The sequence below is a fragment of the Trematosphaeria pertusa genome (genome assembly GCF_010094035.1).
Source record: "Trematosphaeria pertusa strain CBS 122368 unplaced genomic scaffold BU26scaffold_1, whole genome shotgun sequence".
In the NCBI taxonomy this organism is placed as follows: domain Eukaryota; kingdom Fungi; phylum Ascomycota; class Dothideomycetes; order Pleosporales; family Trematosphaeriaceae; genus Trematosphaeria; species Trematosphaeria pertusa.
In genome coordinates this window covers 2,877,425-2,891,814 of record NW_022987212.1, presented here as the reverse complement: position 1 = coordinate 2,891,814, position 14,390 = coordinate 2,877,425, and the positions used below count along the sequence as shown (strand labels likewise).

The window sequence follows — 14,390 nt, the reverse complement described above, 5'->3', positions numbered from 1 at the left end:
CGTCCTACGACCTTAGCTCGACTAGATCAGAAACATACCCACCGGCATATCAAGCATGGCGCGCCAGTATCCACAGACTTTGGGTCAAACGAAGCCCCTGCGACGTTCGGCAAGTTGGATCCTCCCCAGCCTTGGGCTGATCATCACGACTGCTTTTATCATCGCACTCGCTGCCCTGAATGTTGGTCAATGGAGAAGCTCGGAAAATTTTGCGATCTTTGTGCTCGAGCACCGGTCGACAATAGCCATTGCTGTTCAGATAGTCTCTCAAGCACTTGGGCTGATTCAAGTCCATGTCCTAGGTGGGTCTTTCCTCTATCATCCTTGCTTTTAAACGGGTCCAGGGAACATAATCCCCACAGCTCCTAACGGGTGTTAGCCTACACAACAAGCGCTTACGCATGCGTCTAGGTTACGTCAATACGTCCTCTCTTCGAGTCTCGCTCCCGGTACACGCTTCCTCCCTGGACGCTATTCGTTTAATCGTCTCCACCTCAACGCCCAGCATTGCTTGGAATTCACGATGGCCATATTGGCTCTCTTCCATTATCTTTGTTGGGTTCTCTTTCCTCCCAGGTGCTCTCTGGGCTGGCGCGATAACGCCTACTATCGCGGAGACGCAGACGACACGGATCCTGCATATTCCAACGTTCCAATCACAGAATCTGTCTGCCATATGGGATTCGGGAAGCACAGATGCTCCCAAAACAAATGGATATGGGCTCAGCGATCTCTGGATGACTAACAAAGGTCTGTTCACTTTCGACCTATCTGTTGCGACTCTACGTGGCACGTTCCTGGAGATAGCAAGCACTGCGTCGAACACAAGCAAACCCGATTCTTCCCGTAGAAAATTTGATCAAACGGGGTACCGTTATCTTAATCGGAGCTATGGCGTAGGCGCTGCCGCCGGTTTGATCGACATACCCGAGACGATACACCCAACGTGGTACTCCTACCAAGAAGTTGGATTCCTCCCCGAAGTTGCATGCGGGCGCAACGAATCCTCTGCGTTCAAGATTTCATATTTAGTCAACAACGACGCCCAATCTTATCACGAGTTCACGGCGAATGGATCGCTCGCGAATGGAGTCTATATATTACCACGCTATCCTCAGCAGACGTCCCAGCGACAAGATATTTTCGCCTGGGCTCAGCAATACGACCCTGCGCAAAAGAAGACCTACATGTCTCTCGCAGTGGATACCAATACCACATTAAACGACTGGGATTTCCATCAATTCGATAAGGTTCAGTGCGAAGTTAACTACCAGGCTAGGAACATCTCCGTCCTGGTCAACGCCACAGCCAGCACCGTTTCCACGAGAGAGGCACGCTCAGTCACTTGGCCCGACTACACCGATACTGTACTGCAGCGCTTGGACGACCCTTTTTGTCGCTACTCCGCCGACGAAGGTATGCTTTTCGGATCCCAGTTAGGCCATTCCATTGTAATGAACATCAACCAACTGAAGATGATCACCGGCGACAACAGTACTGACACAGTATATCGAGGACTGGAAGACCACATTGCATCTCTTTTTGACAACGGTCTGGGCATGTTATCAGCTACTAGGCTCATTGGAGCGAACAAGACCGTACCAGTCGTTGCTGAAGTAGGATTGCCGACCGTAACGTACGGCGACAGGATCTACATTGTCGCGGTGCTAGCCATCAACACGATCATACTTTTGATCTGGATTGCAGCGGCGGCGTGGACTAGGCTGTGGAAGGGTATGGCCAATATGGAGCTTGACGACGTCGGCAGCGTTATGCTCTGCGCGTCGCAAGGCGGCACTGCGCTAGCGGAGAGGGCTGCTACGATGCCTGACGAGCGCATCGGAAGTATTCGCGTGCGGCTCAAGACGATTTCGCCTGACAACCGGGAGGCGTTCACATTGGAGCAAGAGAAGCAAGGCCTGAACGAGTCTGGCGACCATGTTCAGCTCCTTCCCATGTCGTCACCAAGGTCCAAATGAATCATCTCGGGCTTTCTTCTCTTTTCTTCTTCTTTTTGGCAAATTGATACCCGGAATTCGCTTGGATTCTACTGTTGTGCTCTTATTCTGCTTTTTGGCAATTGATACCCTGGTTTAGTTTGAATTCTTCTGTTTCGCTCTTCTTCTGCTCAATCTTGGATGTATTGATAATGCTAGTACCTCTTCTCATTACCTATGGTATTGTAAATCTATCATCGTCGCTCTCGAGCCCGTTTTCTTTCTTGTACAACCGGATTGATTGTGAATGACTTTTCCCTGCCCATCCCTATGCCTCTACAGGCACATGCATCTAAGCATAAACGACCATGTCAAGCGCAAGAGTCCCATAACATCCGTCTTTTTCAATTGTCACGATCAAGTCGTAATCTGCAGATGCTCTCTGTGAATTTGCTGGATCGACACGGGACAAGCCACCTCGGTCTCAAGTTCTAGAATCAGGACCGCTTCCCCATGAGATCGGATTTGCAAGGGTCGTAATAGCTCATTCTGAATATGCAGGTACCCAGCGTGGCTGGCTCCTGCAACATTCTCCCATGCTGTAACCACTCCGGTCTCGAATTTTAAACTCCAACTACCTCGCCAGGCAATGCTAGCACAGCCACCAGCCTTGACACTCTTGTATCTGAACACAGCAGCGTGCCCTTGTCCCCCATTCCAGAGCTCCATTATTCGAAGTTTCGGCATCTTCTTGATTGCCCGTGCCGCCGAATGGATCAACCCGTTAATGTCCTTCGGTTCTGTATGTGGCACGAGATCGCGAGAGGTAAGGGATAACGTCAGAAGCTGTTCCCATACCCAGTTTGATTGGCGCACTTCCCAAAATTGACTTGCGTCTATTATAAAAGCTGCAGACAAGTGTTGGAGACCGAGGCTTGCTTCGGCGAGTCCTTTGGTCACTTGTGTGCTTGCTGTTCGAATAGGTTCTGCATCTAGGGACTCGTGGAGGCCGGTTGAATTGGCAGATATGTATGTCTCGTTCAAGTCTTCGAATGTGATCATTCTTTCCATGTTGTTGGGGATGAGGGATTTAAGAAACCGCTCCGAGCCTGTAGGAGAGAATTAGCGATACATTCCGCATCGGTTGCATGTTGTACCGGCAGCACTTACGTATGTCCATGCGTCTTTGGTTCAATCGCCCCCATTCCCTCCATGGTTCAAAGCATATATCTTGTACATTTGGGAGGCGGGCAGTTAGTCGACTGAGAGCGACAGGATCCCATCGTCGACGTGTCTGCCGTCGCAACAGAAGATGGGTAACGCAAGGAACCTGGGGCACAGGAGTCCAGAAATCGTCCTCACCCTCCGAAAACTCGATGTCCGGGAAATCCGGTCAATGGCAGCGATAGATGGAAGTGGAGCTGATGAGCTGTGCACTGAGTCATGGTGTGACGAAGGCTTCAGGGGATCGCGTGAGCTAAGTGTGTTAGCTGGCTCAAAGCGTATGTACTTGAAATGATGTTGTGAGCCGGAGGGAGAATGAATGCTGATGTCGAGCGTCATATTTCCATCAGGTAGACGTTCGCTAAGAGCACAGAACATCGTCCGCATGCCATCCTCGACAGTGGCCCGATTGGCATCCATTACATCCTCTGTTTCGTCCAGGTCGCATTCCGTACAGTCGTAATTCCGAAGTTCGATAGAGTACCAGATGTATCTAATCAGGCCAAGGTTCCGTGTTGCCATTATTTTGAAGATCGGAATGTCCCGGGCTGTGAGTTTGAGTGAATGAAAGTTGAGTTGTTCAATAGCTGCTTGCCACTCTCGACACACTGAGGCACAGTGTGCTACGTCGCCCTCATGTGCCAGCGCTTCGAGGATCATGCCTCTGAGCTCTGCGGCTAGCGATGTCCAATGCATTTCGAAGGTGGTGGCAGGAGAGTGAAAAATAAGCTCGCTGTCAGTTGACGGGATGGGCATTAAATACGTCGCTGTACGCGCTTTTGGTGGAAAATTGCGCCTTTTAAGGTAACAACGTATCAAGTGGGACTCAATCAAAATGCTTCCATGGGACTTGTTCTGTTGGGAAACGTAGCCATCAAGAGTAAACCATGTCACGAAACATCACACCTGATGCCTTACAAGAGCGGTTCAAATTAATCACACCCTCTACAGAACTCCTAGAATAGAACCCCTCCGCGTCATCCAGGATCGGATTTGATGTGCGGACGAGCCAAGTCAGAAACAGCTTCACGGTCTTGAGAGACGGCACTTCTCTAAATTGTGAGGTCGAATTGAAGTCGTGTTGATGGAGGACTTCCTCCACGAAACTATCGCCGTAAGCGCTAACCCCAGCGCTGCAGGTCACAGTGATACGCTGGAAAGCTTGATCCGAGTAGGGCTTTAAGCTTCTCTGATGATAACTCCTCTCGTGTTGATGTCGTCTCGCGAGCAGTATTGATTAGGTCCAAGTTATCGACAATTTAGAGCGGACGGCGCGGGACGTTGGAGGCGTGCTGGCACACCTTGAGCGGGCGAGTGCCATTTTAAGAAGGACGAATCACTGCATGAACGTTGCATGAGCGCTTGTGCCTATGCCGCGTAGCGATGAAAACAGCGTGGTGTGGCGGTTGTCATATTGTGGTAACGAGAAGCAGCGAGACGGGAAGCAAACCCGCGGCGCCTTTGACGGTACGTACGCGTTATGGTTTCATACCAATAGAATTGTCTAACCCTGAAACAAGTGTTGAAGGTGGTATCATTAGAGAGACAGAAACCCTGCTTGCCCCTCCGAAATAAACCCAAAATCTGCCGGCGAAACGCGGAGTACACGCACACTTCCTATGCTAGACAGACATCTGAGCGTACTACTGGCCGTCTCTTGGCATTGGACCTTGACATGCTCTGCACGGCGATTCGTCTGATCTCGAACGGTTGGAGCGCCGATGACGTCGACGAGAGGTGGTCGGGGGTGAGCATAGAGCTGGATTGGGGGATCGCGCGAGTTGAGTGGCCGGCTTGTACTTGTAAGCGAAAGACCGGCATGTTTGTGGGTTGTAAATCTCAAAACTCTCCTCCTGAAGAAAGTACAATGTCCAGTGCGATAGCTGCCTCGAATCGCCATCAACCTTAGGTTCGCATGTGGGCTCGTTGAACCCCGATCGTCCCATCTCGTTGGATGTGAGCTCGCGTTTGTGCCACGGTCGGGGGCAGCTCTTGCAGTATCCATCGGCGTTGAGCGAGTCGGAAGATGCACCACAGAGGACACACCAAACATGGGGAGGCACTGGGGTCTCCTGTATGCCTTGGAAATGTATCTCTGGCTCATCGCCATTGATCTTTTTATCGGGGGTTACCTCGCGGACTTTGGTACTTCGCCGAACTGAGGAGAAATCGCAGTGCTTTAGTATGGAGTCGACAGAAGCAGAGTTGATGAGGCCAGTCACCGAACCAATATACGCGAGATAATGCGTGAGTAAGCGGATTAAAGCTTCCGCATTTCTCGTTAATCCTTCCTGGACGACTTCCCCATTCAGAATCTTCTGCAAGCCAAATACATTAGTCATGGGGCAGGAAAGATCACGATGCACTCACGTCAATGAAGATGTATCTGACCGCCCATGAGAGCCCAAAGAGAACCAGAAACAGCGCGTGTAATTTGTCAAGTCCCGATTCCTGGAGCTGAGCTGGTCTGAGTATGGCCTCGACCTCTTTGAGCATGACGTTGCCCAGTTCATGCCGGATGAAGAGCAGCTCATCGGCATCAAAGCCTTTATGCTTAGCTCCCGGACCCCAGTAATGGATCTTCTTGGTGAGGTACAAGAGGAGTTGAAGTCTACGGGTCAAGCCGGGTGCAAGAGTTTGCTCGACGAGTCGAAACAATTGCTCGGAGCGTAAGAAGCGCGGAATGTAGAAGCTCGAATGATTTGTTCCCTCGGCCAACCAAGTGGCAAAATACCGGGAGGCAGATCCGGGGTCCGGGTGAAACGGGAGCGTGGTGTTCCAAGTCTCCAAGGATAAGAGGGCATCGGAGATCACTAAAAGGTCTGCGTGACTTCGCTTGCAGGTCACTATACTGGTCAGTCTTGCTCCAGATCGGAAAGAGGTTCCATGCCTGTATCAAAGGTACTCATGTCTCTCAAGGATGGGCGGACACACTCCATCCACATCAACACTCGCGAACCTGCCGCGCCCTGTGCATCCTCTAGGCAGCGTCGGCAAGGGTCGTCTCCGGAGCACTTGCGGATATCAGTCTGGCTATCAACTTCGAAGCATATAGTCGGGCACTTACAGATCGCCGAAGCAGACGACATCTCAGGCAAGCCTTTCGCTTCCGGACATCGTTCACCTCCTTGCGCCTCTCTGCTGTAAACGCAGATCGCCGCGGTGGTTTGATTGGCTCTCCGGAGAGACTAAAGCATATCTCTCCATATGGAATAGCCCTTTGCTGCTTGGACTTCTGCCGTCTGCGAGCCAGCGGTCCCTGGGCAGTGGTCGGCGATGGGGCGGCACGAAGGGCCGGTTGCTCCCCGAACAATTCATGCGACTCCGGCTGGGACGGCGGGACAGGCGAACGAGCGGCGTTTCCTGGGAGTGAATGTTCCGAAATAGCATCATAAAAGCGAGAATCGAGGGCGTCATGACCATTGCCAGATTGGAGAGCAAAGGCGCTGGGTTCTGCTTCGGCAAAAACGCGTACACACTCATCCTCATTCAGGGTCGTGAAAAGAGAGAATAGAAGCTGTGAGCCCGGGCTCAATGGAGGTGGCGTCCGCTCTGGGTCCATCACTCCGAGAATGTGAGAGGAAGGTGAAACCGCACGCAGGTGTGGATTGAGAAGACTCGTGTTTATATACTTGCAAGCTGGGCCAAGATGATGAGGCGAGATCATGTCGGAAGGCTGAACGAAAGCGCGCTGATTGGAAGGCTCGACCGACGTCCATCACCGCAGCTGAAAAGGGTTAGCGCGTTGCAAGTTGCAACCTGGGCATAATCCCCTCCACTCACCGCATTCTGAAACCGGACCTCGCAGCCTGGTGGCCTCGTGTTGGGTTATTCGGATGGGAAGTTCCGCATAATGGGATTCTGACAACTGGAATCAGTCTGACAGAATGAGACGGCGATCATGAGGTCCAGGAAGCCCATGGCTAGGTTCGAACACATCAGATTTGAACTAGATTACACAAATTACATTCCAAAGATCCAATACGTACTGTGGCTTGATAGAGAGCATACCAAATCCCTCGCTTATCCGATTTCATCCCATAGAAAAACTCCATCTCTTACGCCATGCTATGAGCGAAGTACATGCTCGCTTCCTATAAATATCCCAAAAGCAAATCCCAGTCCAAATCCTATCCGTCCGTGTATCCAGTATGTATGCAAATATGCATGTGATCATCGCTCAAAACCTCCGCTTTTGTCGTTCATCTCAACGTACGTTGGTGGTATCTAGATTCATGCCAACATGTGGTATATGCATGGAGCCGCTCACATGTGATCCACCTCCACGAATCTTCCCCTGACCGGTCTTCTCCTACTATCGATGCTGCCTCTGAAACTACCATCGTCCTTCACACCCCCTTCCCCACCGTATCCGCCCGGCGAGTGACCTGCACCCGCAGCCCCGGTCATAAGATGTTGCCCATTGACCGGCACGGGTTGCGCGTAGAACTGCGCGGGCGTATTCGTTGTGCTGGGCGGCATCGGTCCGGTCTCGGTAGAGCCGCTGTACTGCGTTCCCTCCGGGCTTGCCATCCGATCCGAGAACGAGTGATGTGAGCGGGAGTGAGAATGGTGGGAATGAGAATGGGTCGAAGGTTCGGGAGGCGGTGGGTAGTAGACTTGTTGCTGCGTCGGAGCGAAGGGAGGATGTGATGGGGAGTGAGGAGAGGGGTAGGTGTACTGGCGTTGTTGGGCGGCGGCTGAGGGAGGCGGGTAGGCATTAGCATCGTAAGTTTGGGTATCATAAGCGTTTGGGTTGTCGGAATAAGGCGCGTAGCCATTCTGATGGGGATAATCGGGTCCATAAGGGGACGGGTAAGGTGCTGCAGTAGTTGGTGAGGTGGACTGGTATTGTTGAGGCGGATAAGGAGCCGCTGGGCTGTTGTAATCGTCGCTCGGGGAGCGAGAATGTAGAGAGGTTGGCCCTGAATAGGCAGGGTGCATCCTCGAATCCGGCTGCTGCTGCATGCTCATGTACTTCGCAACGCCGGGAGAGGGCATCTCCTGGATAGGAGATGTGGCCGCGAGTTCTGCAGGTGGCGGTGTCGGAGCCTTCACCCTCTTCTCCTCTTTATTCTTGAGGGCTTTCTTGCGGCGATGGAGGCAGAAGAGAATCAGGCACAGGATGAGTATGAGACCCGCAAGGCCACCAACCACACCGCCTGCGATGGCGCCGACATTTGTCTTGCTGGAACTGCCAGTGCTCGAAGGACTTGTAGTGCCGCTGGGGATGGTACGTGTGGCTGCTCGGGCTGTGAACGTTGGGACGCGAGTGAAGTAGACGGCGAGATCGGGATTGGCCCAATTGCTGGGCTTCGTAGCCGTTGCGCCTCCGGTAGGCCTGTATAATGTCAGGGACGGCTACACCTCGAAATCAGAAGGACCACTTACCCGCCGCCAATCGCGGAGATTACCGGAGTCGGCACGAAATACTTCGAAACTTTCGGATCGTACTTATCCCATAGGGTGTTTGCCGGGCCGTTGTATCCGAGATTCATATTATGCTGCCCTTGCGACTCCGCAGAATCGCAAATATCAGAGTTAGTAAACCAGCCACCAATGATGATCATTTGATCTCTATTTATCACGTTCGCGGAACAGCCTCCATGAGGGTAGGCTTGCGTGTTGTTGTCGGTGGGAAATGCTTTGATCCACGTGAAAGAAGGCAGGGTCAGAACATATGCGTCGTCGTACCCTGTAACGGTCTCGACGCCAAAGCCACCGTAGAGGTAGATGTTATAGGACGAGTAATCATCAGCCCAGGTAGCGCCTGCGCAGAACTGTCGTCGGGATTGCGGCACATCTCCAGTGGCATTTTGGGTGTACCACTTAGACGAAGCTACATCGAAGATGTGGATGGTCTAGAAGAGGTCAACTAAACGTCGCGTAGATGCAGGATGCCTGACTGACGCTCATATTGGCCGCCACGAAGCTGCCATTGTGGTGCGGATCCTCGACGCCGCCAAAATAGACAAGCAAACCCCCGTCCGATGCTGGGAGATACACCATTTGTCCCTCAGCTCTGCCGACACCGTCGGGTCCAGTATTGTTGTTCAACGTTCCATCCGTGAAGTCGAACGTAATCAGGTTGCTGGTGGCCATCGGCGGTCCGGCCCAGCTTGGAATTGTTAGGTTGTTCATCCATCCTCCGAAGTAGTACCCAACACCTAGCTCCTCAATTTGTGTTCCGGCACCGAAAGACACGCGTCGTAGCTCGTTGACGTTGCTCGTGTACTCCGTCTCGTTCCATTGGTTTAGGACTGTGTCATAGGCCCAGAAACTGAAGTCGGACGGGTTGCTCTGGTATTCCCCACCAAACTGGTAGAAACACTTATTTGTCTCGTCTGCCCACAGCACACCCCCAGATACGTTCGGAACGGTGGAGTTCTTCGTCAGGTTCGCATATTGATTGGGCATGCCCACGCTCTGGGTCGAGGAGTTGAGGTCGCTGTAGAGGAGCCATGTGTCTGCGGCATGTGTGTCAGCTTAATTCGTATGCTTGCAATAACGAAACATACTGGTATAGTTGAGAGGGTTTGCCGACAGAGGGTTCCATGCTACCAGGCCTCCGTCTATGTAGAGCTTGCCGTCAACCTGGGCGGTCTGGTGCCCCCATCGCCGACAGAAGTCGTTGATGGGGTCTTTCGCTTGGAGCGACCGGGCTGCAAAATTAAGCGCAGCGAACAGGCACAACCGTATGAATGCCATGACCGGCTTTCATGTCTCCCCGGAGCGTACAGACATGAAGTCGTGATAGTGTCGTGGGTGCTCGAGACGGAAAGGAGCAATGATCACAATCGACGTGTGAAGGATGCGAAAGCCACTAACCCGCAGCAGCGGAGGCAAGTTCAGATATGACAGGGCTGAGAAGTCGCTCCACTAGACGATCAGGGAAAGCGGCGGATGCAGGACAGGTCTGGTGCTCAGTCTCCGCTCTCATTCGCAGCGCCTCCGGGCGGACCTGCTAGATGCTGACCGTTGCGCAACGCGTTGGCAGGCCTCCAGCGCCTCCTTCATCAGCCATGCTGCTGTGAGACGCATGCCTACGAGCGCCATCAAGAGGGCGGTGGCATTTTAGGCCCGAAAGGCGCGTCACTCAAGCGGGTGGGCGATCCCGGTTCAGAGGATTTAGGGCGCTGCACATGGTAGGGATCGGTTGGGATCATCAGGTTCTGACCCGAGGACCGCTGGTGAGTTGGCCAGCGCTCGAGGCAATGCCCGGAACAGGAATATCTGGCGAGTGTGTTTGACGTCGAAACAACGTGTATCCGGCGAATTGCAATGCGCCAGAGCTGCAGGCAGAAAAGTGCTTTTTCTCAGCTGATTGTGTGTATCCTGAGCTTCCACGCGACTGCTGCCCAGTCGTGCCTCTCCAAGCCGGTGAGTCGGAACCAGAGTTGCGGGGAATCCCTCAGCTGGCCGGCATGTGGGATGATGGGAGCAAGTTCAAGGAAGCGCGAGCCCCGACCCGACTCGGTGTTTCTCGCGTTCGTGGAGTTTCGCGAGATGTTCCATCCAATCAGACGAACCACGGCGGCTGTTCACCTCCGCTAAACCTCTGCACGACGCGGTCTTCTGTAGGAACCCTTTATTGCCTTGTGCAACGTGTGTCACGCTGCTGCCATCGATGCTTCTCGCTACCGCCCGCTCCGGTTCCCCAACGAGTCAACCCGCTGACATGGCTCCTGCGAGACCTCTCCTGACTTCTCCGGCCGGTCTCGTGAAAACGATGCTGAGGGTGTTAACAGACAGGGCGGTGAGGAAGACTAGTGATATCAACTTTGATTAAGCTTCCATCAGCGGTCACTAGGGTACTCCTCCCGCCCATCTTTCCTAGCGGCCATAGATCTAGGGCGGAGCGGAAGCCGAGTGGAGCGGTGACACGCGGCTACGCTCGTACACGCTGAGCGGTTTGCCACTATACTCGACAAGAGTAATGGTCTCGTATCAGTGTCGCGGCTCCCATATTGCATGCAGGTCTGCGCCTCTGCCGACACCGCCGCCGCACGGAGTCAGCACTTGTCATCAGAGTGCCTCGAAGAGCAGTGATTCTCTAGGGTTGTGAGTCGGAACCGTTGGCACCGCCCAGACCGCCCGTTGAGCCACATGCTCATCAATAACACCAGGAAAGACGATGACTCGCGCAGCGATACGCGCAACTGGTCCAAAATCACCGTCTGAAAGAGTGCGAAGATGATGAATGTAGGCGTAAAGCGAACCCGGGGCTCCGAGACCGGCTCGAAAGCCAGCGAAGACGAACCCCAGGATTAGAACGGCCGTTGCTCTTGGTCCATCAGAAAGAGACAGGTCCATGAAAAGGAATACTGGCCTCAACGAACCTCAAGACCGGTATATGTATGTATGGAGAAAAGAATGGCGGATGGTAGAAGGAAATATCGGAGCGACGGGCTTGGCGGCGCTAAACCCTTTTTGATGACCGAACATCAACGACTCCTACTCTCGCTTCATGTACTTGTCTTTATTGTATCTATTCGTTGTTCCTATGCCGTTTTACCTCGCACGCTCTCGGGTCGCTTCCGCGCTTGTCTCAACCTCACAGCCTGGTTAGATCCTTGCGCAACCGGAAGGGACCCAAACTTCGCTATGACTATATCTAAATTTATCGCAATTTATTGAACTAGAAACTTCGAGGGGAACTACGCGGAGTCACTCAGATGGGATCGGTTCAGCAGTCAAAGCTGGTGTGGTCCTGATGCTTCGCTAGATGTCCCCCATAGATTTCATCGACAAGCTGAGGTATCCAACTACCCTACAAGCCTTTAATCTATTACAATACTGTTTTGACAATCTCTCCTCGGACTTCCTGAGCCGAAACAATCGAACTGACCCAGAAGCACTGCTGCTTCTCTAGCAAATAGCAATCGAAGAGCAAACTAAGCCACTAGATAAGCCACTACCACGCTGGACTCTTCTCTCCGCAGGATCATCTTCTTTCCTCTCCGCTCCAGCCATCCATCCTAACTCTGCGTCGCACATCTGCCTTGCTGACGCGTAACTTCCTACTCCTTCAACCTACTATAGTAAACGCCGTCAGGCAACTACCACCGGCAGCTGACCATCTGCAAACCATCCATCACCACAGCAGTTCGCTAACACCTCCTCCAGGAACCCTTTGCCCCTACCGATGAGGCCCGTCCTCCCCTTACAACCGCACGCGTCCCTATCCACAGCGCCCGAAGTTGGCGCATTATCTGATTTTGTAATAGCTCGTCTGAGCTCTTTTTTCTGCGTTGCATTTTAGTTAGCCTTTCGAACATACCCTTTACTCAGCTGTAAGTTACCCATGCTTCTACATCCCTCATCGAAGACACACGAAAACTGACGTAAGAGCAGCCCACGAACCTCCTTGATGCGGATCATACTCGCTTGGAGGTGTCGATTGGCTCGATGAGGCTAAAGAAGCCGCGAATTCAGGACGCTCGAAGCCAGCTCCTCAAGGTCCGCATATAAAACGATGAGGATAGGGATTGACAAAAGACAAAGGTTTGGGGTGGGACGCAACCGCGCCGACAACGACCTGTCTCTTCTTTCTTTGAGCCTTCAGGTCATCCACTGACATACTCTGCATCTTGCGTCTCTCCTCTCTCGCGCAAGGTCATCTGAAATGGTGGTATTGATTCCGATGTAAGTATTCTATTTCCTGTTTTCTTGGCGGTGGTAGGGCGCGTAGTGGTAGTTGCTTGACCAACCAGCCGGTATCGATCTTTTGTAGATGCTTGATCGCACGATATGGGGGACCATAGCAGGTACGTCTCCTACCTCCCCTGTTTTTTGCTGATCGTGTCGTTGTCATCGCGACAACCGCTATTCTTCCCGCTAAATCCACGCGATATCATGGACTCCACATATATGATACATGGGGCGGCTTCAAAACTTCCTCGGACGATTTGCTCCTCAACCCGCTGCCTCTCGATAGAAGCTAATCGCATTGTTTCCTCCACCGAGCGCAAACATCTCGCTCCGGGTGCTCTTCGGCAGCCACTTCGCAGTCCACAAGGGCTTGTCCCCATGCGAGTGAGTGGCGACGCAGGATCGGGTCTCGATGCGCCAGACTTTGGCTTTGGAGTCGTGTGAACTAGGGGCAAGTTAGTAGATAGTCCTCGACTGAGCAACTGCATCTCATGACCTAAACATACCCTGAGAGAAGGTACTCTCCAGTATCACTCCAATCCAGCGACAGTATCCAGCCACCATGCCCCGTGAAGTTGGCGACCTGCTCTCCCGAATTGACATCGTATAGTGCTATTATCCTCGCATCACCGCCCGCGGCAAGGAGTTTTGACGCTGGAGAGAATGCTACGCTGCGGACGGGGTGAACGAGACCGGCAAGGGAGTGTGCAAGGCGACCAGTGTCGTTGTTGAAGATATAGACCGAACCGTTTTCATGTCCGGATGCTGTGAAGCGTCCGTCCTGGCTCTGTCGTACTAGTTAGCGCTATATCTGCAGCGTCATGAGGAGAGACACACCAGACCCACACACAACCCGAAGCTGCCTTTCGTCTCGTACTCCCTGATCTTGGGCATGCCATCTTCGCTCACGCTCCAGACATGCACCTTCCCGTTGATGCTGCTGCTGGCGAGGTAATTTCCATCCGCACTAAGAGCTACTGCCCAGATATCGCCCGCTTTCACCTGGTCTGCCCCACGTTAGCCTCCTGCATATATGTATATCCGCCTTTTCTTCTCCAAGGACGATCGAAATGTTCGGCGTACCTACCGCTTATCTCCCCATGCTGCTTCCACTCGCCTTCCTCTGTCTGAGTCCATATCTTGACTTTGCCCTCAAAGCCTACGCTCGCAGCGCGTCTCGCTTCCTTCGCGGTTACTAGGTGGTGTATGCCGAGCGGATGCACGCCTTCCAGCGTTTGGACGAGAGGAAAGTCAGGCGATGTAGTGTCGTAGATGCGAATCGAACTGGAGCCACTGGCGGAGAGAACTTGGCTTGGCGTGGGTGCGAGAGCGAAGATATCGGAGGGGTGGGCGTCGTCGATAGTGTGAAGGGTGAGATATTGCTTCGACTGTGGGGGTGGTCAACGCTGAATTCGAGTGGAATTAGGGCGAGGGAGCCAGTACCATGCTGAGCGACCTATTGCGTCCTCCTCGTAGGCTTATTCGGCGAAGAAGCAGTTGCAGCCTTACTATGGAGCCATGGAGCAAGGAAATTGAAGAGGTAGAAGCTTGAAGCTTGAGTTGAGGTCAAAGCTACGC

At 52.9% G+C, this 14,390-nt stretch overlaps 7 protein-coding genes across 7 annotated transcripts; 2 read left to right on the top strand and 5 right to left on the bottom strand.

Annotated features, from left to right (window-relative positions):
* Positions 1 to 55: 55 nt before the first annotated feature.
* Positions 56 to 1,979, top strand: BU26DRAFT_599261 (uncharacterized protein; the record flags this gene model as incomplete). The annotated part of the gene is made up of 2 exons (XM_033835085.1): positions 56 to 302; positions 412 to 1,979. 2 exons carry the CDS (start codon positions 56 to 58, stop codon positions 1,977 to 1,979), a joined length of 1,815 nt encoding a protein of 604 aa, XP_033691604.1.
* A 375-nt stretch (positions 1,980 to 2,354) lies between these two features.
* On the bottom strand, positions 2,355 to 3,917 carry BU26DRAFT_574872 (uncharacterized protein; the record flags this gene model as incomplete). The annotated part of the gene is made up of 3 exons (XM_033834339.1): positions 2,355 to 3,046; positions 3,108 to 3,267; positions 3,300 to 3,917. The coding sequence occupies 3 exons, from the start codon at positions 3,915 to 3,917 to the stop codon at positions 2,355 to 2,357; spliced, it is 1,470 nt and encodes a 489-aa protein (XP_033691603.1).
* A 743-nt stretch (positions 3,918 to 4,660) lies between these two features.
* On the bottom strand, positions 4,661 to 6,973 carry BU26DRAFT_25362 (uncharacterized protein). Its single transcript, XM_033821171.1, has 5 exons — positions 6,945 to 6,973; positions 6,229 to 6,888; positions 6,052 to 6,175; positions 5,532 to 6,007; positions 4,661 to 5,479 (listed from the first exon to the last, which is right to left on the bottom strand). Exons 2-5 carry the CDS (start codon positions 6,826 to 6,828, stop codon positions 4,805 to 4,807), a joined length of 1,875 nt encoding a protein of 624 aa, XP_033691602.1. The 5' UTR covers positions 6,829 to 6,888; positions 6,945 to 6,973; the 3' UTR covers positions 4,661 to 4,804.
* Positions 6,974 to 7,409: 436 nt separating this feature from the next.
* BU26DRAFT_25378 (uncharacterized protein) lies at positions 7,410 to 10,227 on the bottom strand. Its single transcript, XM_033821173.1, has 4 exons — positions 9,680 to 10,227; positions 9,072 to 9,628; positions 8,553 to 9,022; positions 7,410 to 8,502 (listed from the first exon to the last, which is right to left on the bottom strand). The coding sequence occupies exons 1-4, from the start codon at positions 9,867 to 9,869 to the stop codon at positions 7,428 to 7,430; spliced, it is 2,292 nt and encodes a 763-aa protein (XP_033691601.1). The 5' UTR covers positions 9,870 to 10,227; the 3' UTR covers positions 7,410 to 7,427.
* A 796-nt stretch (positions 10,228 to 11,023) lies between these two features.
* BU26DRAFT_513403 (uncharacterized protein) lies at positions 11,024 to 11,813 on the bottom strand. The gene has a single exon (XM_033827614.1). It carries the CDS (start codon positions 11,472 to 11,474, stop codon positions 11,187 to 11,189), a length of 288 nt encoding a protein of 95 aa, XP_033691600.1. The 5' UTR covers positions 11,475 to 11,813; the 3' UTR covers positions 11,024 to 11,186.
* Positions 11,110 to 12,064, top strand: BU26DRAFT_513402 (uncharacterized protein). The gene is made up of 2 exons (XM_033827613.1): positions 11,110 to 11,222; positions 11,288 to 12,064. Exon 2 carries the CDS (start codon positions 11,535 to 11,537, stop codon positions 11,796 to 11,798), a length of 264 nt encoding a protein of 87 aa, XP_033691599.1. The 5' UTR covers positions 11,110 to 11,222; positions 11,288 to 11,534; the 3' UTR covers positions 11,799 to 12,064.
* Positions 12,065 to 12,689: 625 nt separating this feature from the next.
* BU26DRAFT_445482 (WD40 repeat-like protein) lies at positions 12,690 to 14,363 on the bottom strand. The gene is made up of 5 exons (XM_033824588.1): positions 14,256 to 14,363; positions 13,900 to 14,200; positions 13,650 to 13,819; positions 13,319 to 13,599; positions 12,690 to 13,257 (listed from the first exon to the last, which is right to left on the bottom strand). Exons 1-5 carry the CDS (start codon positions 14,256 to 14,258, stop codon positions 13,077 to 13,079), a joined length of 936 nt encoding a protein of 311 aa, XP_033691598.1. The 5' UTR covers positions 14,259 to 14,363; the 3' UTR covers positions 12,690 to 13,076.
* Between the last annotated feature and the right edge of the window lie 27 nt (positions 14,364 to 14,390).

Bases quoted from the DNA above. Each gene is read 5' to 3' on its own strand.
- BU26DRAFT_25362 (XM_033821171.1), bottom strand. From the start codon at position 6,828: ATGATCTCGCCTCATCATCTTGGCCCAGCTTGCAAGTATATAAACACG. The intron at 6,176-6,228 runs GTAAGTGCCCGA...GATATCCGCAAG, and splicing joins GTCGTCTGCTTCGGCGATCT to TGCTCCGGAGACGACCCTTG. The intron at 5,480-5,531 runs GTGAGTGCATCG...TTTGGCTTGCAG, and splicing joins TCAGATACATCTTCATTGAC to AAGATTCTGAATGGGGAAGT.
- BU26DRAFT_25378 (XM_033821173.1), bottom strand. From the start codon at position 9,869: ATGGCATTCATACGGTTGTGCCTGTTCGCTGCGCTTAATTTTGCAGCC. The intron at 9,629-9,679 runs GTATGTTTCGTT...CACATGCCGCAG, and splicing joins AAACCCTCTCAACTATACCA to ACACATGGCTCCTCTACAGC. The intron at 9,023-9,071 runs GTCAGTCAGGCA...GACCTCTTCTAG, and splicing joins TCGTGGCGGCCAATATGAGC to ACCATCCACATCTTCGATGT.
- BU26DRAFT_513403 (XM_033827614.1), bottom strand. From the start codon at position 11,474: ATGGACCTGTCTCTTTCTGATGGACCAAGAGCAACGGCCGTTCTAATC.
- BU26DRAFT_513402 (XM_033827613.1), top strand. From the start codon at position 11,535: ATGGCGGATGGTAGAAGGAAATATCGGAGCGACGGGCTTGGCGGCGCT.
- BU26DRAFT_445482 (XM_033824588.1), bottom strand. The intron at 13,820-13,899 runs GTAGGTACGCCG...AACGTGGGGCAG, and splicing joins GCAGCATGGGGAGATAAGCG to ACCAGGTGAAAGCGGGCGAT. The intron at 13,600-13,649 runs GTGTGTCTCTCC...CTAGTACGACAG, and splicing joins TCGGGTTGTGTGTGGGTCTG to AGCCAGGACGGACGCTTCAC.